This window comes from Camelus dromedarius, chromosome 16 (assembly GCF_036321535.1).
Source record: "Camelus dromedarius isolate mCamDro1 chromosome 16, mCamDro1.pat, whole genome shotgun sequence".
Lineage (NCBI taxonomy): Eukaryota > Metazoa > Chordata > Mammalia > Artiodactyla > Camelidae > Camelus > Camelus dromedarius.
In genome coordinates, this window is record NC_087451.1 from 21,804,470 (window position 1) to 21,830,945 (window position 26,476).

The 26,476-nt window shown below is 48.0% G+C and overlaps 1 protein-coding gene across 2 annotated transcripts in view; it reads left to right on the forward strand.

The window, feature by feature from the left end:
- The window catches only part of SHISA6 (shisa family member 6), a 231,736-nt gene that overhangs the window by 95,143 nt on the left and 110,117 nt on the right, over positions 1–26,476 (forward strand). For both annotated transcript variants that reach the window (XM_031467604.2, XM_064495270.1), the window contains exon 3: positions 19,319–19,414. In XM_031467604.2, coding sequence (XP_031323464.2) covers positions 19,319–19,414 — 96 coding nt within the window. The remainder of the gene's footprint in view (positions 1–19,318; positions 19,415–26,476) is intronic.

The following is a 26,476-nucleotide window of genomic DNA, read 5'->3' on the forward strand; positions in this document are numbered from 1 at the left end:
ACCCTTCCTCAGCTCTGTCTTTTCCCTGACTTTTCTTTAGGCAGAATGACTCCCAGAGAAGCCCATCGGGAGAACCTCTCCCCCACCCCCCATCACCCCCGCACCTCTGAACAAGGAGCTCTGAGGAGGCGCTGAATCCATTTCTGTTGACCGAGCATTTCCCCCAAACTCCAGCCATTCACGGCCAGGGCGGGGAGTTCAAATACCACGTTCCATTCTGGGCTGTGACTGGGTTGGGGCTGGGAAGGGGCAGGCTCAGCCCAGCGGGGTTTACGCACTACAGGACTGGCTTCACGAGCAGACCCGCGCCGATTCTCCACTTTTTTTCTGTTGGTGTAAACTCCACCCTCCGGATTTTTGGCGACTTGGGCACCGGTCCGGGCAGCCCGCATCACGTGGGCTGGAAGCAGCGTGCCCAGGGTGCCCAAGCCTGGCTCCGCCAGCCGGTGAGACGGCAGCTGCCTCCAGCCGGTCCCCTCCAGACCCTCCTCCTCGGTCTCTCACTCACATGAAGCCGGCTCCCAGGGCTGCCGTTAGGCAGATGCAAACATCCTGCACAACGATTCTCTTCCCAGGCCCAGCAAAATAGCTTCCCCCACCCGCTTCAGCCGGAACGTCTTATTTAAAGTTCACACCCGAGGAGACGAGGGTGTTGATGGCTAATCGCCCCTAAATGAGCAGAAAATCAGGAGGCCTCTTCCCCGTGGCTGATGGCTGTGGGCTCTGTGTCCATCTGTCTGGCCTCTGCCGGCCCTGATGCTGCCTCTGGGTGGAGGACCACCGCAGGCGAGCTGCCAACTGCACAGCATCTCTCCTGTGCATTCAAGGAGAGCCGCTCGCCAGCTGCTGCCTCCTGTCCCCAAGCCTCCCGTGATGGCCCCCTGAAGGTGCACAGAGAAGAAAGTCCCTGCTGGGCGAGGGTGGGGCTGATGTCAGTAGCCTTCTGTCCCTCTAAACGCCCCTCGAGGGAAGCAGTCTTGTGGTGGGGAAAGTAGGGCCTTCCTGTCTTTTTGAGCTTAGGGATGTGAGGGCCAGAGGGAGACCTGGCTGGGGTGGGGTTTTGGTCCTGCTGCTGTGCTGTGCCGCGAGAAGGGAAGAGAGCCAGAAACAGGGAGGTTGCACAGAGTCGGGATTCAGAGACCTGGGGTGGTGACACGAGGCTGTGGGCGACCCCATCTTTCCTGCCTTGTGACTTTTTTTGCTCCATTCCTTAGTAACCCCCTCCCATCCAAACACACTCTATTTCTAACACAGAATATTTCTGATTATACAAGGAATACCTGTCCGTTAAAGAACGTTTGGGAAACCCCGAAGAGACTAGAAAATTACTCACACATCCCAGTAAACCCTTGAAGAACAACTGGTGAGTCCCCTGCCCCTGTGTGATAAGATATAGTCAACATTATATGTTGATTATAAATCTTTGGTTCACGTAATGTTATTTCGTGAGAACCTTCCACGGCATTAAAATATTCTTTGAAAGATCACGTAGGGGGACTGCGTGGCTTCCGGCTTGGGAGGTAGCATGATTTATTCAGCCCGCCCCCTGCTGATCGCACTTAGCTTGGTTCTTGTTTTACACTATTATAAATGATGCCGTGATGATCATCATTATACATAAGTCTGTGCTACGTCTGTAATTATTTCCCTCAGATGGATTGCTGCGCGTGGAATTACTCAGCCAAAAGAGGTGTCTGTTTTAAGGCTTTTATTCTCCATCACTAATTGCCCTAAAGAGATACTGTCCCATTTTCTTTCTTTTTTTTCTAAATGCCTGTTCATGTCCACGACCTGTTTTTTTTTTTCCCCCAGAGGAAGGTCATCTCTTCTTTATTTGTAGAAGCTTTTTTTATATACGCTAAAACTACTGTTTTTTCATCGTTAATTATGGGCAAATACACACTTTAAAAGCTACCATCTTGGAGAGATAAATTAGGAGTTGGGGATTAGCAGATACAAACTACTATGTATAAAACAGATAAACAAGGCCCTGCTGTACAGCACGGGGAACTATATTCAATAGCTTATAATAACCTATAATGAAGGAGAATAGGAACAAGAATATATTTGTATGTGTAACTGAATCACTATGCTGTACACCAGAAACTAACACAACATTGTCCATCAACTAGACTTGGATAAAAAAAAAAGTTACCTTCTTAACCATTCTTAAGTGCACAGCTCAGAAATGTTAATTAAGTATACTGACATTGTTATGCAAACTGTCACCACTATCCATCTGCAGAACTCATTCATTCTGCAAAATGGAAACTCTGTCTCCAAGAAACACCTCCCCATTCCTGCCCCTTCCCCAGCCCCTGGCACCCCCCATTCTGCTTTGTGTCTGTGTGGATTTGACCCCTCCAGACACCTCCTGTACTTGTCTTTTAGTGACCAGCTTATCTCCTCCAGCATCGTGTCGTCAGGGTTCATCCATGTCGTAGCAGGCGTCAGGTTCTCCTTCTTTCTAAGGCTGAGTAATACCCCATTGTATGCACGGACCGCATTTTGCCTATGCATTCATTCCTGGGTTGTTTCTACCTCCTGACCGCTGTGAATAACACTGTGATGAACACAGGTGTACTTCCATGGTGATTTTCCACATACGCAGCTCTAAACATTTTATAAAATCTGCCCTATTAATCTTTCCTTTTTACTGTGCTCCCTCTTTGCTCTCCTGTGTAGACAAGTCGTGCTCAGCCAAGGTCAGGAAAATCTTCATGAATAGTTTCTGCTCTTTTTTTTTATTAACTCATTTTCTCTTGTTCAATCCTAGACTATCACTAGAACATATTTTGATGAAGGGCTTATGTTCTGCTCAGAATATGTTTGTTTGCAAGAAACACAAACCCACTCAAAATACCTCAAATAAAAGGAAGTTTATTCAGCAACACAGAGGTGTCTCGGGGCTGCAGAAGTCCCTGGGCCTCCCGGGATTGGGGCCTAGAGTCTCTCTCTGGATCTTGCCTCTGCAACAATGCTCCTCTCTCTGGACCAGGTCTTTCCGCTTCCGCGTGGGTCGGGAGTGCAAAAGCATGAGGTTTTGGGGTGTCTTCACAGAGTTCCCAGCACCAGCACTGTAAGACTTTAGATATCCAAATACTCTGGCTGGAAAGAGGAGAAGGTCACGTGGTACAAACCCCCTAGGCTTCCAGGCCCACCCCCTCTATCAGGAAATGAGGGTGGGTCTTCCAGATGGATGGATGTGTGTCTGGGCGGGCACTGTGATACGCCTGTGTTGGGAGAAACTACAGGCGTCACTCTGGTTCTTCCCACACAGGTAACCAATACCTTTTGTTCTTTCTTTTCTCCACTGATTTGGAAGCCAACTTTATCAAATACTCGTTCCTTAAATTTACTAGATCTTTCTCATGGGTTCTCCACTTGGTTTCACTTACCTACACTTACGTTGGTACCCTGCTGTTCTAATGATTTAATAATGTATATGTCATAATATAGAATATCTGCTTTTTCATTAAAGTATAGTCGGTTTACAGGGCTGTGTTAATTTCTGGTGCACAGCACAGTGATTCGGTTGTACGTATATATATATATATTCCTTTTCCTATTCTTTTTCACTATAGGCTTTTACAAAGTATTGAATATAGTTCCCTGTGCTGTACAGTAGTACCTTGTTGTTTATCTATTTTATATATAATGATTAGTATCTGCAAATCCCAAACTCCCAATTTATCCCTCCACCCTGACCCTTTCCCCTATGGTAACCACAAGTTTGTTTTCTGTGTCTGTGAGTCTGTTTCCGTTTTGTAAATAAGTTCATTTGTCTCGTTGTTTTAGAGTCCACATATAAATGATATCATAGGATATTTGTCTTTCTCTGTCTGACTTACTTCACTTAGTATGACAATCTGCAGGTCCATCCATGTTGATGCAAATGGCATTGGTTCATTCTTTTGTATGACTGAGTAGTATTCCACTGTGTGTGTGTGTGTGTGTGCGTGTGCGTGTGTGTGTGTGTGTGTGTACACTTCATCTTATTTATCCAGTCATCTGTCGATGGACATTTAGGTTGCTTCCATGTCTTGGCTATTGCAAATAGCGCTGTTATGAATATTGGAGTGCATGTGTCTTTTTTAATTAGAGTTTCCTCCAGTATAATATGTTTTTAGTTCTCTTTCATTCCATCTTTTTTTTCAGAGTGTCTTGGCTCTTCTCTCACATAAATGTTTCCAACATAGACGTCAGACTCAACCTGTCAGCTTCTTAGTTCACATACGCACGGTTCTCATTAGAATTATTTTTAAACCACAAATAAATTAGTTTGAGGAGAATTTACATTTTCACACTATCTAATGTACACACTATTTCCACTTATTTTTAAATAAAAATTTTCAATTTAATTTAATAGAGGCTTTTTTTTTTTGTTTTAAGGTGTCACGGCACCTGAAGACGAGATCCACCTCGTCACCAAAGATAGGAAGTGCAAAGTTAATCTCACCCAGCCTCCCAGTGAGCGGATGAAGAAATGACTGCTGTGTTTAAGTCCAGGGCCGAGGGGGTTCAGAAGCTGTGATGATTGTGTGGATAACGGAGGGGGAGGCATCTCCTTGGAGGCAAGAGCAGGTTGGGGGTGTTTCTAGACCCCGTTGAGGGGTCCCTGCGACTGTTTGATAACCACTTCCCTACGTGCAGATGAAGCACGACTTCCCATGACCCAGAACTTCGAATGATTAGAAAGTGAACACAAACTGAGTCAGTCCATTAATTAGTTCAGCTGGTAATTAATGAGCAGCGGCCACATTTCCGGCACTGTGCTGGCTGCAGGGTGGCCATGAAGGGGGCACTTGGCCTTTGCTGGGCGGCAAGTGGTGTGGGACATTCTCACCAAAACAGTAACAGAGCTAAGGACCCCGGCAAGTGCTGTAGGTGCCAGACATGGGATCAGGCCTCCTGGGTTCAGGGGACCCTTCCCTTTGCCATTTCAGGGGGAGAACAGACGACACGCCATATCTGATTATTACCTGGGGGGTTTGCCAAATGGTTGCTTGAGCCCAAAATATTGAACACAATATTTTTTTCCACTTCTCGCCATTGAGCTGAAATCCTTGATCCCAGTTCTGTTGTTGTTGTTGTTGTTAATGGAGGCACTGGGGACTGAACTCAGGACTTCGTGCACGCTAAGCATGCGCTCTACCTCTGAGCTCTGCCCCACGCCCTCCCTGTTTTTTGAACACCACCTCTGCTGACCTGCTCTCTGATTCTTTCACAAATTACCCTGTCCTGCAGGTTAATGTATCTTTATTTCTCCTGGCAGCTGGGGGCTGCAGAAAGACCAGAGGCCTGGGGCAAAATGACAGTGTGCTCAGATCCAGCCCTACTTACATTACCGGCCATGCAGTTTGGGATAAATTATTTAAAACGAGGGAGATTTTACGTTGCTTCTGTGCTCTGTGGGGATAATGAATACATCCTTTGTGAGGCTGTTTCCAAGATTCCATTCAGTGAGATTCTGTCTAAAGCATGTAGTCAGGTACCACCTTAGAAGCGGTGACCATTTTATTAACGGTCAGCCTTCCCTGTTTTGGATCCGAGGTCTCCTAAACTTAAAGATTTATCCGCTTCTTTGGGGTTAGCCTGACTTCACCTTTCAGCGAAAATAATTCTTTTTACTTAAATCGCTACTTTGGAAGGAGTTCTGGGCCTTGAACGCCTTGTCAGCTCTTGCGCTGAGTTCATTAGTGGGATAGATAGCTTCGGGCCGCTGCTGCGATGAATACTCCCTGCTTCCCGGCCTGTGCGGGGCCACTGCCTTTCGGAGCCTCCTTCCCTCATTGCTCACCCTGCCTGAGCAGACGCGGACGAGACAGCTTCATTATAAGCAGATCTGAAGCCTCGGCTCGGAAGCCTTTTTGCTTGACCGTCTTTACACCGATCTCCTTCTCCATCCCCTCCTGGTCAGCTCCAGGGCACACACTTTTCCTTTGAAGGAAGCCCACTGGGCTGTTCATTACCCTGGGGTCCGCTCTCCCTCCCAGAGTGACATCCCAAATCTCTGTGAATAGTCCTGCCTGCAGAAGAATGGCAGAGACCATCCTTCTGAGCAGTGCTGGGGAGAGGCAGAGCGTTCAGTCCCCTCGGAGGCAGGAGATAGGTCTCCGTGAGGAACCTGCCCTTCGTGGGCACTTTCTCCTCCCAGGGCTGCTCCCCCTTTTTTTCTGATGGAGGGAGGGGGAGCCTCAGAGCTCCCTTGCGCCTCTGATGGTCTTTGGATTGTAAACTTAATTAAATACAGGCATTTAAGGAACTAGAATACTGAAAATAGTTGTCTTCCTCTTGGTGTTTTTATAATTTGGGTACCAGGGGGAGTGAATTTGGTGCAAGGGTTAAAAGCATGAATTTCTAAAATTGAGATAGAACATAAATCCCAAAATATGGAATGTGTACTAATCTTCAGTGCAGAAGGCAGTGGGTTTTTTTTTTACGTATTTATCTACCCTCTTTCTCTCTCACCTGTCTGTCTGCCCAGCTGCTTATCTGCCCATCCGTCCCCATGCCTACCCAGTACCTAGATAAAAATAGAGAACGTCTCCATCACTGTCTAGGATTCCCTTAGGCCCCTTCCCAGTCTCTGTTTAGCCCCAGGAGGTAAGCACCGTTCTGAGGTCTGTAATTCTCAGAGTTTCGCCTGTTCTTGTGGAATCTCTTTCAGAAGAACTTGATGTTGGTCTTCAGAGAGGTGGAATCATACGGTGTAAACTGTCTTCTGCCTGGATTTTTCACTTCACATGATATTCGTGAGCACCGTCTGTGGTGTAACACGTGCCAACAGTTCACACTTTTTACAGTATTTCATTTCGTGACGATTACATAGTGTTATCTGTTCGATCTCCACTGGATGGGCATTCTGTTCATTTCCATTTTTAAAAACTCTTTTAAATAAAGCTGCAGTGAGCATTCTTGCACAGGTCTGACTGTGGACATATGAGCTGGACAGAAAGGAACTGAGAACAGAGCATGAGGGGAAGGCCTAGCGAGGATCACACCAGGTGAAGGAAGGCAGACAGAGAAAAACAGGTACCACATGACATCACTTCTTAGTGGAATCTTAAAAAAAAAAAAAGAGAGAGAGAGACAAATGTACTTACTTAAAAACCAGAAACTCACAGTCAGAAAACAAACTCATGTTTATCAGAGGGGAAAGAGGGGGTGGAGAGAGAAGTTAGGAGTGTGGGACTAGCAGATACAAACTACCATATAGTAAACAGATAAACAACAGTGTCCTCCTGTACAGCACAGGGAACTATATTCAATAGCTTGTAATAACCTATAATGAAAAAGAATATATATATATATAACTGAATCACTATGCTGTACACCAGAGACTAGCACAACATTGTAAATTGTAAATCAACTCTACTTAAAAAAACAAAGTAGGTAGGTTTAAGGAAATGATGAAGAGTGGTGTGGTGTTTTGGGCAAATAACAGCACAGCCAGGCCACTCCGGGATGGGGAGCAGGGGGCAGGGGTGGGGGTGGAGTAGGAAAGGCCTGCTGTAAGGAGAGACCCCCTCCAGCCCAGCCATGGCCGGACCTGGGGTGTAAACTCACCCTCCTCCCGCCCTCCTCTCTCCTGCTGGTGCCGCCCCCTGACCAGACTCACTGCAGGTCGAGAGTCCAGTGATGCAGTTCGCGGAGGTCAAATGGAGACTGCCACCTCCCCCGTCAGCATCCAGCCTTGGGGGCCCACGTGGGAGGAGCAGGGCCCTCAGTGTCATGACTTGAGGAAGGTCATACTCTGCCTCTCACCCCCCTGCGTGAAGATGACCACGTGTCTGCGAGCACAGTGTAGGAGGGGCCCTGGACCTGCCTCGGACAAACGGGGATGTGCGCTCAGCAGGAGAGGGATGGAGGGGCCAAATGTGCTTCCCTTGTGAGCGGACCAAGAGGCTGGGGCACACATACACACCCATCAATTCACCATACCGAATAGAGAAAGATGGAAAAATAGAGGAAGTGTCCAACAGCTCCCCTACCAGATGCACCAACCCCCCCCGCCCTTGGGAGTGGTGGGTTTGAAGATGGAGACAATGGCAGGAGCTCAGCCCCTGAAGGGTGCTATGTTGGGGGAAGTTCCTGTGGATGGTTTCCCATATCTGCTCCTCTCCAGCTTGCTGTTCTCTTAACCCCCAAACCTGGCAGGAGAGGAGACTGGAGGCCGGTCAGAGTATCTCATTCTCCCAATAAGACCACCACTCCCCTTTCCTAGCCCCACCCGTAACAATCATGGTGCCCTTGCCTCCTTTCCTGGGACCGAGGGTGGGCACTCTTGCCTTGTCCCTGGAAGGAGACATCTGACCAGAGTCGCACGTGACATTAACTCCGTAAACTCGAAGGCTGCACCAAAACCCACTCTCTGGATTTTGTTTCTCATCTCAGATTTTGTCAAGCTGCATTATTTAACATGACAGCAAACACTTAACCCAAATCAATGTAAAAATGCCCTGAATTTGAATAGCAGCCTTCTCTCATCGCTAACTCCTCAGATGCATGTAATAGTCCACAGATTAAATTGCCTTCCCACTGAGAGAGAGAGTCTGAAAAAATTATAGCTGCTCCCCCTCAAATCTCTGCTCTTCAATTGCCTATTCTGCTCTGTCTCAGTCAGGAGGGTCTCCCTTAGGTGTTTTGGAAGGCGGAGGGGTCCCTTTCGCGGTGTCTGGGACCATGGCCTTCCTGGAAGTGTGACGGAATGAACTGAACCCCAAGTCTGTGTAGTAACAGAGGATTTAAATTCTGGCCTAAATCACAGGTCAGTCACGCCCGGACGTTGTGTAACTAACCTCTCAGAGACTGTTTACTCACCTGCAAAATAGAGATAATATTAATATTTTCCTGAAAAAATCTTCCTCTAGATAATAAAAAGGCATTCATTGCCAGCATCTCCATGTGGAGGCCCCTGGTGAAACTCTGTAAGATGATAGAGGTTTTCGGGATCGTTGCATTGATGCCCTCATTTGGATGCACTCTGAGGAGGCTCAGTATTTTTGCAGAGTATGAGAAGGTCAAAGATCAAGGGAGGAAAGCAGGTTGCAGTCACCCCCCCGGCTGAGCCACTCCCTGTAAGTCTGCACTGTGATGACAACAGAGGGTTTGAGCAAGTCACAGATTTCCTGATTGACCCCTGCATTTACCCAAATCTCCTAAAACATCTGGGGCAAGGAAAGCATCCTCCTTCCCTGCAGAGAGAGGCGGCATCTTCTGCCCCTTCCACCCAAGCCTTCTTCAGGACTTCTCTTGGCCAGGGTCCTGCTCTCAGTGAGACAGAACTCAAATGGTGTCCTAGTCAGAGACCGGAATTTGGTTAGATTCTGGCATCTTTCCAAGGGGATTGCAGCCAGCACATCCAAAGAGAAGACGAATGGCACGCTGGGGTCCCCTGAAATAGAAATCAGCCTCTACAGTGCTTCCTCCGGTGCAGAGGAGGCTGTGGGCTGCGGGTGCCTTGGGGAGAACTCTGATCTGGTGCAGATTTGGGTCGCAGCCAGCAGTCAACACCTCCATGACCTTGGACTGTCCGATCGCCCTCCCCAGCCCCAGTTTCCTCATCTGTAAATATCGAGGCTAGAAAAAGTGACCTTGAATGCTCCTTCAGTTGTAGCATTCTCTGATTCTCTCAGTGGCTGGGGGGAAGGAGAAAGCTCAGTCCTCCCAAAATCCCTGAAGATTAACGCCACCACCAAGTAAGGCGCTCTCTCGTCCCCGTGGTGAATAACGCACTAGAGATGTAGTTTTCAAACTTTTATTTTTGAGCTAGGTAATGCTTTCTTAAAAGAAAAAAATCTTTCCCCAAAGCGTATATAATATACAAGAGATCACAGCAGAGCCCTTCTTTGGAGGTGGATGAAGTTGACCCGGAGTTTGCCCTTGGCCACAGCTGGGGACGTCCGTAGAGAACACATTGATGTTTTGGTTTGCTTGTTTGTTTTGGTTTGCTTGTTTGTTTTGGTTTCAGGCACAAAGTTCCAGTTTTCTTAAATCCAAACCGACAAAATGGGTGATTAAGAGGACACTCTTTTGAATTGAAAGGGGTTCATTTATGAATGACTTTCTGGAGGATTTGCCCCTCCCCCGTAGGATGCTTACCAAGTTGTATTCTAGCTTCTGCCCTCCTCCCACCCTGCTTGGGATCCTCATTCTCCTGTATCTGATGAGAATCCCTGCTTTCCTAGCGCACAACCATAGGATGAAAAAGCACCAAACAAAGTCAAGGTCGAGGGGTTGGTCTCCAAAACTGTCTACCAGTGTGACCTTGACAGTGCCTCTCCTCCCCTCTCTGGGTTGGTTTTTCCTCCTTTGTCAAATGAGAGGATCGGGCAAGGTGGCTCCCATCCTGTTCTGGCAAGCTGGGGTTGCTTACCTGAGCCCCGGCAACCATGGAACACACGGCCTCCGCCCGGTGGGCTGCACACCTGGCCGCCATCCCCAGGTCTCCCGGCTACAGAATCAGCAGAGGTGAAACTCCAGAGGGGAGGTTTTTGCAGGTTGCCCGGGGTTTTCACCAACAGCTCTGTTACTGCACAGGCTCTGGAGGAGAGGGTCCCCGTGAGCCTGAGTGAGCAAGCACTGGAGGTGCCACATAAAACAGAGCGTTCTCAGTAGCTGCTCTCCAGAGATTCTCACTAGCAAATAGTCTTTGTCAGTGCGATCTGCAGTTAGACCTGGCCTGCGCCCAGTTCCCCTTGGTAGAGGGAGCTCAGAGCTACCGTATTCACTCAGCCAAAGGTGACTGCACGGAGGAACACAGGCATCCTGGGTCCCAGTCCTGCACCCCTTGTGGGACCATGTGTGTCAGCTCTTGGGGACCAGAAGAAGCCCTAGCATTTCTTGGGGGAAGAGCCCTCAGGCCAGAAAGCAGAAGCCCGAGGTCCCTACAACTCCCGCTCTTGACTCTCCCTGGCCTGAGGCCAGCTTGGGGCACACGCAGAGTCAGAGGACCCCAGGGAGCTACCCGCACGGGAAGGGGGAAAGACTGGTCTCGGTGTGAAAAGCAGCTCCCATGCACTGAAAGGCTTATCGGTGCCGAGCATTGGACAAAACGATTTATACACAGGTTCTCATTTAATCCTCACCACCCTCCTGCCGGGTGGGTATTAGTGTCTGCGTTAGATAAACGCCTTGTCATTTACACAAGGAAGAATGGCCCCCTCACTTCCTGGCCCTTGTACTTCTTTTTATAAAATGACATTTATTAGAGTTTTTTCCATCTAAGGAAGTACAAAGAGGAAAACAAAGAATGGCCCGTGATCCCTCGCCCTAATCCCAGATCAACTCTGTCAACAGTACCAAAATAAAAATAGCCCATGCACATGTTTAGGAAATTCAGACGGTAAAGAAAGTAATAAAACTCAAAGTAAACACGTCCCTGCCTTCCAGACCCTCTCCCCAAAGGAAAGAAAGCTTTAATACTTTGTATGCATGATTATTTCCAGAAAAAAAATAGTTTTCTATAAACCATCCTACCTGTACTGGGTCCCTGTATAGGCTCTCTGTATGTATTATTTTCATTCTTATTTTTATAAAAGGAATAATCTGAAACACTGCCCTACACCTTGCTCTTTTTTTTTTCTTTTTCTCTACCTTAGAGGTCTTCCCACATCGGCACATACAGCCCTGCCTCGTTCTTTTTAACAGCTGCATAGTATTCCATCATTTGGATGGATTCTCATTGACTTAGCCCCCCATTAACAGAAACTATTGCAATGAATGTTGCACTGTCTATCCTGGTTCACATATTATGGAAAAACTTGTGAGCATACATGTAGGGGGAATTCCTTGCAGTGAGATACTAAGTCAACAGCCTGTCCTGCAAATAGGCGCCACTAATTCACCCTCCCACCAGCAGCAATGAGAAAGCCCATCCCCCTGGCACTGGGGTCTCATCAGATGCTTAAGTCTTGCCAAATCAATTCATTTTTTTAAAAAATAGGGGGCCGAGGGTATAGCTCAAGGGTAGAGTGTGTGCTTCACATGCACGAGGTCCTAGGTTCAGTTCCCAGTACCTCCACTAAAATAAATAAAATAAGTAAATAAACCTAATTACTTCCCCTCGAAAAGATACCTTTCGATTTGCATTTTCTTAATTACGAGTTAAGATTGATCACATTTTTATATCTCCATGAGCCTTTAAAAATTTTTTTCTTTCTCATTTTTTTTGGGGGGGGGGACAATTACCTATTCATTTTCCTTGCACATATTTTCTAGTGTATCATTATCATGATTATTGTCACTGTGATTATTGATTATTATTACTGATATGACTGAGCCTTTGTAAACAGAGGGAAACCCCTCTCTCACGCATTAAACCCCGGGGTTTGCCATGTGTTTCGATGTTTCTCGGTGGAGAAGCTCAGCAGCGAAGCGGCTGCAGGGCGGGGCCGCGGCCGCTACCATGCCAGCTCCCTGCTGGCCTCCCGGATTCCAGCTCCCGTCTGCGCCCAGCGCACTGCAAGCAGGCTCTAAAGGCGGGGCGTTGCTCCTTGTCACAGAAGCTACTTCTGGTTTTATTGCATCACAATAATGTATTTTTATGGCCCTGTTTGCATCCCATATTTTCCAGGGCAACTCCGGTCTCACTTTACTTTATTTCTATCAATAAAGACAATTTGTTCAGTGTTACATATAATCTAATTTACTGGTCTTTTCTTAATGAATTTTTGGATTTGTGACCTGCTTGAAGATTACAGATACACCCGTGATTTTAGAAATTCTATCGTTTTGTTTTTTGCTTGACAGATTTCATCACCAGGCAGCTTTTTCTTTTCTCAACGAAAACTTGGGGATATTTTAATCTCTGAGTTCTTAAAAACTGGAAAACCTTTGTTTCCTTTATTGTTGGAGGATAATTTGGCAGTGAATAAAATACTTTTATTGGTAACAGTTCCATCTGTGTCTCTTTCCATCAGCTTATATTTAATCTGTCTATTCATCCATCATCTGTCTGTGTATCTATCTAGAGCTATCTTACAAACAAGATGAAATAATTATTCAGGAGTCAGACATGTCCTCAACTACCCAGCATAGGAAATATAACGCAGAAGCCCCTCCTAGACCCCTCCTCCATGACATTTCCCTCCCTACCTCTGGAAGTATCTGTTTTCCTGAAATCAGTATTTAATCACTTCCATGAAGTTCTTTATATTTGTATAACACTACATATGCACGTAAACAATATAGTGATGTGTTGCCTGTTTTAAAACTCTCTCTTGGCGATGTCATCCTGTTTGCCTTCAGCTCGTGTAGTGTGGTCCCCAGTATGATAACTGAGATCGTCTGTGTGGATGGGTACCCAGAGCCCTGGTTCATTTCACCTGTGCCGTTGTATAGGATTACACTGTATGAATCCACCTCCGTCTACCACTTTTCTCCTGGTAGGAATATAGGGGTCTCCCCGCCCCAGTTTGTCTTCATTAGGAACAGTATTGCCTGGGAAGATGCTCATGTCTCCCCTTCTGTGCGTGTGTGAAGGTCTGCCTCGGGCAGAGACCTGACGGTGGCATTGCTGGTTCTATGGCACATCTGTCTTCACAGGCCATCGCCAGAGCTCCTTCCAAAGCACTTGTACCAACTTACACTCCCACCAGAAGTGTGCAAGGGTCCTTGTTTCTGCTTCTCCGAGTCGGTAGCCTCAGACACTTTCATTTTTGCCAGTCTGCTGGATGTGAAATGGTATCTCATTATGGTTTTAATTTGAATTTCCCCGATTACTTGTGAGACTGAACGCCACTTTAGGAGCGCAGGCCCCCTGGGTTTTCTCTTCTATGTTGTGCCTGTCCATCTCTTCAGCTGATCATTTTCTATCAGGCTGTTTTACTCAGTAATTTGAAGTTATTTATGTGTTCTGGATATTCATATAAATATACGCTTCTACTCATGGACTTGTAGTTTCATGATTGCTTTTGACGTAACACAGTTTAAATTTCTGGTTTATTAATGAGCACAGCCTTTGTTTTCATTACCGGTTAGGATAGAAGCCTCAAATTTTCAAAGTTTGACAAAAAGAACTGCACTTTTGCTTTTCGAAGGTGCTTTTACCAAAACAGAGACAAACAAACCAAATCAAAGTAAACAAAACAAGAAAAAACACTTTTGGGATTTCTTTTTTTTTTAAATTGGGGTATAGTTGACATACAATATTATATTAGTATTTGACATTTGTATACATTGCAAAATGCTCATCACAGTAAGTCTGGGGACCGTCTGTCACGACGTGAAGTTAACACATTGTTACTGACTGTATTCCCCGCGCTGAACTTGACATCCCCACAGCTTATTTATTTTATAACTGGAAGGTTGCACTTCTCAGTCCCCTTCACCCATTTTGCTTCTCCCCGACCCCTCCCCTCTACTGAAATAAAAGTCTCAAAATTCTTTAAAAGGTTGCTTCACTTTCTATAGGTTTAGTGTTTTATGAAATTGGCTTTTGCTTCCCCCCTTTTTTTCTAAATAGCATTTCATCAGCATCCATCCAGATATCAGCCCTTCTAATATATAGTCTGATATTTGACTAAAGACTACTTCTATCTGCTCAAAAAAAAATCTATTAACCTTTCATTATGGCTTCTGAATTAGCTCTTCTGTCTGTCTCTTGGGAACCTTATTTCAAATGGAGAGTAACTTCTAGAGTTGTCCTTTCTGTCCCTTCTTTCCTCCCAGCCTTTTCCTCTTTGTCCTGCCTCCCTGAGTCTCCAGTGCGTCTCTCTCCTTGGTGTTTACCCCACCAGTGACTTCAGTCTCCACTCTTTTGTCCATATTTGCAACTCAGGCAACCTGTCCTGAATGGTTAGTTTCTCTCCCATGGCCGCTGATTGAATTGCACAGATGCAAAATTCTCTTAAATCTTATTGAGATCACCGTTCAGATATTACCTCATTTTTTTCCCCTCCTATTTCTTGCCGCAAATCTCTTTTACAGAGAAACTTTCTATTTACTCAAGGTCGCTTCCCTATCAGAGCCACCAGCATTGCACAACTCCAGGAACCCAGCCTCAGAGCTCTCTTTAGCTTTAATCTGCCTTCTCTCTGGGGGCTCTTGTCCCTCAGTGTCCCTCAGTGCTGTCCCCATGACTCCTGACGGCAGGACTGGAGGTAGCCAAGTCATCCAGATGCTGCTCTGCATGGTTCTGTTTAGCAAGGGATCGGGGGAGGGGATGCTCTGCAGCCTGACACTGCCCTTGTTCCTGATCAGGAGCTGTGTGGCTGTAGTGTTGACACACGAGTGTGTTCATGGTAGTTAACAAGCGTGCCCACAGCTCCCACCTTCCTCTGCCTGGAGCTCTGCTGGATATATGGCCATTTCTCTGGAGCTGCAATTTGGGCAAAATTTGGCCTCCTGCCTCGATGGCCAGCAGAAGGGCACAGACTTGGGGTCACAGCTGCGGAAAAGAGAAGGGGGTGGTTCTTTGCGCTGTGGCTGAAGAATTCTGTGAGAGCCATTCCTACCATTCTTATCTGCGCGTCCCCCAGGCAAGGAAGGGGCATTGCTTCTCTCCCGTCTGATCATCCGCTTGCTTAGGGCCTCCATTAACCAACCATTCCTTTATGCTGCCCTTGAAGGCACTGGTTGATCCTTCGGAGGGTACAGAGAATGCAAATCATTCTAGACCTTGACCTCCTAGTGCTGGCCTGGATCTAATTGAAGACTGACGTGTCCATAGTTCTCTCAGACACAGTGATCACGAAGTCTGGCCCCTGGACTTGTGGCCACCATTAGCATCACCTGGGAACTTGTTAGAAACGGGAATGACCAGGCCTCACCTCTGGCCTACTGAGTCCTGGGGCTGGGGCCGGGCCATCCGTACGCCGCCCAGGGGAGTCTGATGAACTCAGGCTTGAGGACCGCGGCTCAGACAAAAGCCGAAACTCCCACCATGCCTTCTCCAGCTGTCTCGTGAGGTGCCTCTGAATAGTCTAAAGGCCTCTTGGAGAGCTGGGTGCCCACTGACAGGTCTCTAGATTTGCTTTTCATGTTTACTTTTCATTTCATTGAACTCAGTGTTTTCCAGAACAGTTGGACTATAGCATTCCTGATGCCTGTCACATGCTCCTGGTCCCGCCTCATTGTCCCTCCACCTGTCTTTCCTTTTCCCACCTCAGAACCTCAGTATGTGAAGCTCCACCCATCTGAGATCCAACGTCTGTGAACATGTGAATCACAGGTGGGACTTCTCCTGGCTTAATGTTTCCCTGTGGTCCTGGATAAAGTTTCAGCTCAGTCACAACTAAACTGGCGAGGGTGAGAGATGGAGAAAGATGGTGGATTGAGAGGCAGGTCAACCTGCCTGGGATCCAGAGTCTACCACTGACTAGCTCTGGGACTAGCTCCGTCAACTTGGGGAAGTGACCCTTTCTCACAGGGCTCTTATGAGGAGTAAACGAAGCCACGTGTGCAGGACAGCATGGACGTGAGGTTTGGAGTCAGAAGACCAGGAGGCTGGTGCCGGCTTCCAACTTCACACCCTTGGCCTCAGTTTTAACATCAATAAAATGGGGAAGTAATAATAACATAATTACTATGCAGTAGTGATGAAAATGTTAGTTTATATGAATGATCTCTGTAAACTGCATAATACTACAGAATGTTCGCTGTTACATCAGACAAATTAAGCCATGTTTTCAGAGGCCCTGTCCCTCTGCCTGGCGCGTAGTGGGTGATCAGGTGATTCAGTTGGCTGTCAGTCAAGCAGAGCCCCAGAGCACTAGGTCAGCACTCAGCCCTGAGGGACCTTGTTCCCGCTGACAGATATGAGTGATCTGAAGTAGCACAGGCACTGTTTTATGTTCCATCTTTCTCAGTATTGATTTGTGTATCGAAATTTTATTTATAAGGAGCCCGGAAATAAACCAACCCAAATCCTGCAGGATGTATCAGAGGTTCTGAATTAATGAGGTTCAAATTTATGAGGGCTCTGAATTGTGACTTCTTTTTCTTACTCTTCTATTGTTGGGAGGAGTGATGGGGGAAGTGACCACGTTACAGGATAGGGGTCCCCGGTCCCTGGGGCTAGAAGTGCACCCCTCCACACACCTATTGTCCCTCACTCCTTCATCCCCCGATGAAGCTGCATTTTCCCAGGTCCAAGAGTTCAGTTTCTGGAGCTGGGTCATGGCATGGGATATGAGCAGAAGCCTCTTAGTTCAGCTCCAATAATTCTATTCTATAAAATTCTGGGTTTTGACTACAGTAGTTTACAGCAGGAGAGTTTTCTCGTGGAAAGTTGCATGCCCTGAGGTATGAGGTGTTTATCCCAGAGTGGAGGGCAGGAGGGAAGCAGCGAGGAAGTTCTCTTCTGTCCCCGATGCACTGGGATCACAGTTCTCAGAGCCTGGTCCCTGGGCTTGGCAGCGTCAGCATCACCAGGCAACCTGGCAGACATGCAGAATCTGGAGCCTCATCCAGATCTACTGGCTCAGAAACTCTGGGGGGTGGGGCCCAGCGGTCTAGGTTTTAACCCGCCTGCCTGGTTTTTCCTGATGCGCGCTCAGGTTTGAGAACCTCTGATCTCTGAAGGACGGAAGGAATGGGGCCAGCCAGACTCCACCCTTCAGAGGAGGAACGCTGGAGCCCAGAACTTAAACAGTGGGGGATGCTGAACGCCTGGCAAACATCCATTGCACCCACTGGAACCAACTGGACTCAGTCGTTTACCCGTTTACTCTGGGGCAGTGGCTCTCCTTGCCGGCGGCACATTAGAACCAGCTAGAGGGACCTCCTGAACATCCCCTGACCAACTGAATCAGAATCCCGGGAGTAGTGCCTGGGCATCTGTAGTTTTAAAAGCTTCCAGATGATTCTGACACTCACGCAGTTTCTCCACCTACTAATGCAGAGAGTGACCCGCTAAGAAAAAAATATGTGATTCAGGTCGTCTTTACATTTACCCTACATTTTGCATTAGACGTGTATTTTACCTATTTATGTTATAAAAATTACAGACTCATTATAGGAAAAAAATACTTGGAAAAGGCAGTAAAATTGAAAGGAGAGAAAAAATAAGCCTTATGTTGCATCTATCCAAGGGCAGTCGGTACTCAGCAGCAGGTGTGTCTTCTTTCCGTTTTGTTTTTTTGTTTTTTTTAGTGCAGTGGTTTGAATTATTTTACAGCATTGTGATCATATTCAATATAGCATTTTCTGCCTACTTTTTTACTTAGCATTACGTCTTAGGTAGCGCTGCACGATGTTATAATTGTAAATATAGCTTTCAATATGCTTTTTCGGCAACATGACAAAAATACGGCTTTTCTCCATTTTTCCCACGTGCAGACTTCGAGATGGCACGTAGAGAGGCCTTTGCTTTCTTTGCAATGCCTGCATTTCAGGTGGCTTGGGAAATCCTACTTCAAACATCAAAAGCAGAACGTTAACTCTCTTTCTCTTTGAACGTCTTGTCCCAGGGTCCTAATCTGTCCTTGGACTTTTCCTCATCCCAGCCCCACAAGTAGACAGCGAGACTAGGCTGACAAGGGGTACGATCTTATTGCAGAAAGTCGAGAGAAGAAAGCTTGTAAATATTTGCCCAGTGTTTTGTAGCCACCACTCTACCTGACAGCCCCAGCGGATGTTGGAGTTCTCCTAAGCCTCAAGGCAACACAGTCCTGGGGGGCGGGGGGAGCTCCGTGGTAGAGGGCGTGCTCAGCATGCACAAGGTCCTGGGTTCAAGTCCCAGTACCTCCTTTAAAAATTTTTTAAAAATAAATTTAATTACCCCCCCCAAAAAACCAAGGCTATACAGTCCCACGGGATGAGGTATGATTCATAAACATACCCATGTATAGAGCAGAAAACCCTCACTTCTACACCTGGGGAAGAAAGAAGACAATAAGGCAAGGAAAAGAAGGAAGCTGAGACAAAGGAAAGGACTGTCAGACAAATAGACGTTCTGATGTTATCAGTCAGAAATGCCAAAGTCAAGCCCCCTACCCGCCCCCCTGCTTTCAACATAACCTTCCCAGAACTTTCTTCGTTGCACAGTAATATATGTGTGTGTATGTGTATGTGTGTATATATATGTATATATACACATATGTGTGTATGTATATAAATGGTAACATATAAAGTATATATAATACATAGAATATATATTACATACTTTATATACATACTTTATATATGTATAATATATAATATATAAATTTATAAAATATTATATATATTTTTTTCCTTGATTGCTTCCACCTTCTGACCTAGCTGCTGGTTTGCGATTAAGCTCACCGCCGTTGCTGGGTGAGCTGGAGCTGCAGCGTTGGTCTTCTTGTTGGTGTCGTGGCCGTGCCAGGTAATTCTGCCCATCTTCTTGCAGGACATTATGGGAAGGATGCTTACCGAAGTGGAGGACCTGATCTCCATAACTTCATCTCCTCTGGATTTGTCACGTTAGGAAGAGGACACACGAAGGGTACAGTGGAAACCATTTTTTACTAAAATACAGAGGTTGCCTAGGGAACCCCGATCTGAAATGCGAAGATGGTGTGGACCAGAGGCTGGTCCGGGACAGGATAAGTGGGGTGGTTCCATGACGGCCTATCCTGGTGACATGCGTGGCTTCTGTCAGGAGTGACCAGGAGGTCACAGGTGTGACTTTAGAAGGCAATAATAGACTTCCAAGAGGCATGCATCCTGCCACGCCCGTGCGTGCGTGGAGCAGGACATGGAGGCCGGTGGCTCCCCGTGGGAGGGGACCACGGGCGCGTGCTGAGAAACACTGCCGGCAGATGTGGCAGTGTTTCCAGAGTGTTCGTTCTCCTCTTGGCTATTATTCCTTTTCCGTTTTAAAGCCACGTTTTATAAACCGATGTCAATGTTCTTGCTCTGTGGGTTTCGAAGCCAGCTTGCATGTCGAGAGTTTCAGCGTCCTAAGTGTGTCTACGTAAACTCTCCGTGCTGGGGACACGAAGGGAGAGGTTATGCAGACCTTCGAGCCACGGGATGAAAGCTAATGTGGCATTTCTGCTGAGCTGCTTTATGACCTAGCCGACAGCTTGCAGAGCATCTGTGCAGGGGGTGTGGACGCCTCAATTCTGTCTTTTGTTCAAACAAAGTTCTACTAGTGTTGTGAGCCTTCTGTCCTATCAAGAGTACCCGGCTCCCTAGCCCCTTGGATTACCTTCCTAACACCTGTGTACTGTTACAGACCAACTGTGAATTCTGTTGTAGGGATGGTATTTCCCTGTCTTCCTCCAAACTATGTGTCTGTTTTAAGTGTGAGTGAACAAGGAACTTTGCGATTTTTTTCTTACATTCCCTGCACCCAATTTTTAAATTCCCTATGTGATGTTTGTTCATCCTATAGAGAAAAAAAAAACTGTATCTGTGTATGTATTTTCTGTTGTGTCTATTTGTGTCTAAATAAAGTTTATTGAGGATACAGGTGGCATTTGTGGCGACTAAGAACTGCAGAATCAAACTGGGACCAGAGGGCTCTGAAAGGGGAGACGGGCCACACAGTCAACCCGTGAAAGACACAATTCTAGACATACTCATATCAACTCAAGCCTGAGCTATACGAACCCCATGTCATCCCCTTCGTGATAATTGCCTATCACTGTGAAACGAATTACTCTAAAATGCAGCATTTTCAATCAATAATAAACATTTATTATCTCACATAGTTTTTGTGGGGCTGGAATCCTGGAGCAGCTGGGCTGGTGCTTCTGGTTTGGGGGTCTCTCAAGAGGTTACATTCAAGGTGTCAGCTGGGGCTGCATCATCTGAAGGCTTGACTGGGGCTGGAGGACTTGCTTCCAAGATGGCGCACCCACATGGTGCTGGCTGTTGGCAGGAGGCCTCAGTTCCTCCCTGTGTCGTTCCCTCCATGGCTGCTTGAGTGTCCTCACAGCACGGTGGCTGGGCTTCCTCAGAATGAGTGATCCAAGAAAGAAAAAGACAGATGCCACAATGTCTTCTATGACCAAGCCCATGAGTTACACACAGTCCTTGTCACAAGTTTTTATCAGTGACACAAGGCAGTCAGGTTCAGGATGGGAGAGAGGGGACCACACAAGGGTGTGGATGTCAAGTGCCTAGGATCATTGAGGGCCACTTTGGAGGCTGGCCACCGCAGCCCCAGACCCCGTGGGGCAGAGCTATAAATCAAGATCTTTCCAACAGAACATAGGCTTCTCAACTGAAGAGCTTTTCCACCCTTACCCCTTGCCCCTGGTAGCTGGTCCAACCTGAAACACCCAACAGTTCAATCAATAAAACTCTTTATAAATATATTATAAATGTTATTGTGGATTTTGGCTCACACATTCATTCAACAAATATTTCATGAGACCCGCTATGTGCTAAGCGATATTCAGAAGTAAACAAGAAGTTGTGGAACTCATGTTGCAATCAGGTGAAGCAGAGAAAATGAATCCTTGATGATAAGTGTGCAGGGAGAAGGCCTAAAGCAGGTGAGGGCACGGGGAGCTCTGGGGCAGGAAGCCCTCTTGTCAAGGAGGACCTCTCAGATAAGGGGGCGATTGAGCAGAGACCTGCATCCCAGGCGGGGGCACCAGGAAGGCCCAGCCTTAGAAGGCTTCTTGTAGGCCAAGAAATAGGAACGAGGCCCATGTGTGAAGCAGGCTAGAGGAGGATGAGGAGAAGGAGGTGGGATCAGAGCCACAGGGGACCCTGATCGTAGATTTATCAGGTGGTGACTGTAAGGCTGCTTTCTGATGAACTAGACCTTCGTCAGAGCAACGCACAGGTCATCCCCTAGCCCTGTCTATCCTTTTGGTCACCGTCACCTAAGCTTCTAGGAGACTCTGTGTGTGTGGAGGCTTTGCTGAGGCCTCTGCTTATTACTTCCCCGTCTTTACTTGTGCTGTGCATGCACGGCCTGTGCCCCGGTCCCTCACCCTCACCCTCACCAGGTCCTCTTCTCCACTCCTGTCCATCCAGGGCCTCTGAAACCTCCTCTTTCCAGGAACGTACCTGTGTGTATTTTCCTACTTGGATAATAACTAAAGTTTCATTAGCAAAGAGACTGGGGTAGGGGTGGGGCTTTGGAAGAGGGGCTGGCTGTCCAGTATCAGGGCCTTTATCCCTGCACAGCATAGCTCCCTGGAAAAGGGCCATGCTCCACCCTCCCCTCCTGCAGAGCTAACCAAGCTCAGCTCTGAGCGGTGCCTAGAAGTAAACCCGTCCCGTGTAAAGGCCTCATGGTCGGGGAGCCATCTAACCAGGGGCCGTTCCCTGTCGTGTGTGTTTCAGTCTCTTCCTTTTATCTATTCATTTTTGCTTCAACTCCAGTCATTTTCTTTCTGGTCCCTCTTCCTCTATTCCTTTCTTCCCTGTTTCCTACACGTGTCTCCTGCCTCCTGGGGGCACCTTGGCATCGTGTGGCCCCACTGTGACTCTCAGTACGAGTGGGGTCGCTAACACGTGTTTTAGAAGGTGACCCTGCCCTACCGACCTCGTCGCTGAACTGAACCCATCAGACTCTGATTGTCCCAGAACCAAACACAGATGGGGTTTGTTCTAAATGGCATTGAGAACCTTCGAGGGAAGCTGGGATGCCCCTAGTCTTGGGCTCCATTTTCTGGGGCCCAGAGGCATCCTAGGGTACACCCCGGCTTCAATGGGGGACTCCCCCAAATTCAGAGTTGGGGGGGTGAGGATGCATATACATCTGCCTGCTTTTCAAGACCTGCAGGTGCATGGGTAGTTAAATCCTCTCAGATGAAGCCTAACGAAGGGGATATTCTTTGGTTAATAGGCTGGAGAGGGTGAGATGTTAGAAGGAATAGATTTGACTCTAGGGGCCTCAGAACCACTAATGCCCCCTGCTCGGTCCCTCTCCTATTGGGAGACCCTGCATGTTCGCCTAGGGAGTCCCGCAGTCATCGGCCAGCTTCCTAGGTGGTACAGCACTGCCTGAGGCTCGCGGGCACCAGATTCATACTGACGCCCCTTTTCAAGACTTTCTAACTGAATGGTGTGCTCTGGCCTTTTCCTATAACTTACTTTTCCTTTTATTTCCTCCTTCTCCCGAGCAACTACTTCTGCATGTCTCCCTGCTCCGATTTCTTCTTTGACTTCCTGCTGGCTCACCCCTTAGGGGAAATGGGAGTCAAGACTAAGGAGGATACTGAGCAGAGAGGCAGTGAGTTGAGACCAAATCCCCCTAAAGCCTTCTCTCTGTAGACTAGACAGGGGCCCCCAGATTCCCCCGCAGGAACCCAGGCTGTCCTGGCTGGGGATGGAAACGTCGGGGTTTCGGGTACATGAAGCCGGACACTGGATGAGATCAGCCGTGGGCGGAGGGGTGGGCAGTGAGTGTGTCCCCCCAGGTGAGCAGAGGCTCCAGAGGAGGAGGTGAGGTTGGGGAGGTGAGGAGGGACCTACAGAGGAGACCAGTCAGGAGCAGGCAACCAGGTGACAAGAAAACCAAGGCAATGTGATGTCTTGGAAATCAAATGGAAAAAAAAAATCAGTGTTTCCGGGAGGGAGCCATCCGCTGTTAAAAGCTGTAGAGAGGTCAGAGGAGGTGAAGCCTGAGCCGTGACCGCAGCGTGGCCCGTGATGTGGAAGTCCTTGTGAGCCCGGGAGGGGCAGGGCGGGGGCGGCAGGGAGCACGTCCGTCCGATGGACGCAAGAGGGACTGAACGTCGTCTGGGATGTGCATCTACGTGAGGCTCTCCTCTCTGTCTGGGGCTGTGTTTGAAAAGTTCCATAATGAAAAGTTATAAAAAGTTTGTTAAAATCAGAGAGTGGAGGAAGAGATAGGAGACTGCAGGTACAGACAACTCTTTGGAGTTTTAAAGGGAAGGAGAGCAGTAAATGAGGACAGTAGCTGGAAAGGGAGTTGTTTTGGTTTGGTTTGGTATTTTTTTAATTTAACTTAATTACTTTTTTAATTGAAGTCTAGTCAGTTTACAGTGTTGTCAGTTTCTGGTGTACAGCACAATGCTTCAGTCATCCATGAATATACTTATATTTGTTTTCATATTCTTTTTCACCACGAGCTACTACAAGATATCGAATATAGCTCCCTGTGCTGTACAGTATGAACTTGTTTATCTGTTTTATATATACCAGTTAGTGTCTGCAAATCTTGAACTCCCAGTTTATCCCTTCCCACCCCCTTCCCCCCCGGTAACCATAAGTTTGTTTTCTATGTCTGTGAGTCTGTTTCTGTTTTATATATAAGTTCATTTGTCTTTTTTTTTTTTTTTAAGATTCCACATATGAGTGATATCACATGGTATTTTTCTTTCTCTTTCTGGCTTCCTTCACTAAATATCAGAGAAATGCAAATTAAAACTACAATGAGGTATCACCTCACGCTGGTCAGAATGGCTGTCAGTAAAAAGTCCACAAATGATAAATGCTGGAGAGGGTGTGGAGAAAAGGGAACCCTCCTACACTGGGGGTGGGAATCTAGTTTGGTGAAGCCATTGTGGAAAACAGTGTGGAGATTCATCAAAAAAATAAAAACAGATTTACCATATGATCAGAAATTGTTTTTTAAGATGGGAGAAGTCACAGTGCATTTGTATGCTGATAAGAGTACCCAGTAAAGAAGGGAGAATCGATTATGCAGGAGTTGGGGGAGAGCATTTCAGGACGAGAAAAGGCAAGAGCAGGTGGGATCCACCACCCAGATGGAAGGCCTGGCCTTAGCTCGGAGCAGAATCCAGCCAGTGTTGCAGGTGGGAGGCAAGGTAAAGGCCACAGGTGCCCGCAGGTGGCATGTGTGGCTTGGGAGGCAAGGTCATCCATGGTGAGTGAGGGTTAGGGTGACCAACCACCCCAGTTTGCCCAGGACTGTTCCAGTTTTAGCAGAAAGGCCTGCATCCTGAACAAGCCCTCAGTCCCAGGCATTTGGGGAGAGTTAGTCACCCTCGTGAGGATGTGTGAGCAGGCTCAGCCTGCCTGGTTTCAGAGCATATTCCGCACCCGTATCTCCATCCCAGAGGTGTGGACTGAGGATGCTGAGGCCTGGAGCTGGCGCCCGCGCAGCCTCCAGGCACTCAGAGGCCAGGGGACTTCCTGAGATGGAGACAGGGCCTGGGTGCTGGCACCTGCTGCCCTGTGGGGGCCACCCCAGACCCCGCAGAGAGACCTGGACAGATGGCTTCATTCCGTCTAGACAATGCTCCCCGAGCCTAGGCTGGGTGTGGCCACTCCCACTGCCCAGCAGACTCCGGGCTCCTAAATGCTGCGAAGGGCGTGGGGGTGTTGGAGCAGCTGCTGAGATGAAAGCTGGAAAAGTGATCATCCTGATGCCGGTGTAGGGGTGTCAGCAAGGAGGAGAGTGGCAGAGGTGGCACCCCCAAACCCAAAGTGGGGAGGAGCAGCCATGGTCCAGAGGGAGGGGCTGGGGGACTCCTGGAGTCTGGGCCACTGGTACCTGCTCCCTGGGAAGGGGACGAAGCCGAAGACGGTTCTGACACTCAGAAACGCACAGGTGTTAGCCAGTGATGAGCAAAACGCCCGCCAGGAGGAAGGTGTCAGGGTGCGGAGAGCAGGGGCGGAGCCTTCTGGTCAGCGCAGTGGGTGGGAGACAGAGTGCAGGAGGGGATAAAGCTTTCGCGATGGCGGAGTCCAAGGGGGATGACCGCAAGAGGGACTGGCCGAGCGAAGGCAGAGTTCAGTCAGAACCGAGTCAGGGACCTGCTTCAGTCCTCCCGGTTCCACGTGGGCTTGGTGGCGCCCCTCAGAACCGTCCTTCTCGGCTGTCCTCCCGAGCCCCTTGCCCGAGCCCCACTGCTTGCCTGAGCCCCCTGCACCCGTGGGCCCGCGCTCACCCCTCCCACCAGCTGATTTGTCTGGGCACCGCCATGGCCACCTGTGATGCAGGTTTTGAAAGTCGATCTGCTCTTCTAGAAAAGACAGTACGGGTCTAGGGAACCGCAGGCCGCCACCCCCACACCAGGATCTGAGCGAGAACTTTCAGAGCACCCTGTGGCTTGTGGCCAGGAGACCAGCGGGCCATCTGACTAAAGAAATCCAGCTTGGATATTTTCAGTCAGGGGAGCCAGGGGAGCGAGTGGGCTTGACTAAGCCAAGGTGTTCGAAGGCTGGACTCCAGATAAAGCACAGAGCTCAGAAGGCGTCTGGTCTCCATGGCAACCGTGAGCTGGGAGATACAGCAAAGAGAAGGAAGGCTGGGCCTGGCTCGCCTGAGATTGGCCTCTGGGAAGCCAGTACCACCTGGGAGCATTCTTTCCTGTGTCTCTCTGTAGGCCGGGGGCCTGGGAAGGAGTGGGAGGGGGCTGGAGGAACTCTGGGTTCTGGGCTGAGAGCACCGAAACTCTAAGCTGCCTACTGATTGTTCTGATCTACACACGGGGTCCACTCACTCCTGATTCATAGCTGAATACCGAGAAACGGGCACTGACTCAGTGCACTCGAATTTACTCAAAGGGACTTCACATGCTCGAGGCCAGCACACACAGGCTAAGCCCCGCACTTAGGAAAATGTGTGGCATCAGTGTGAGACCGTATTTTGTTAGAATTGAGTCAA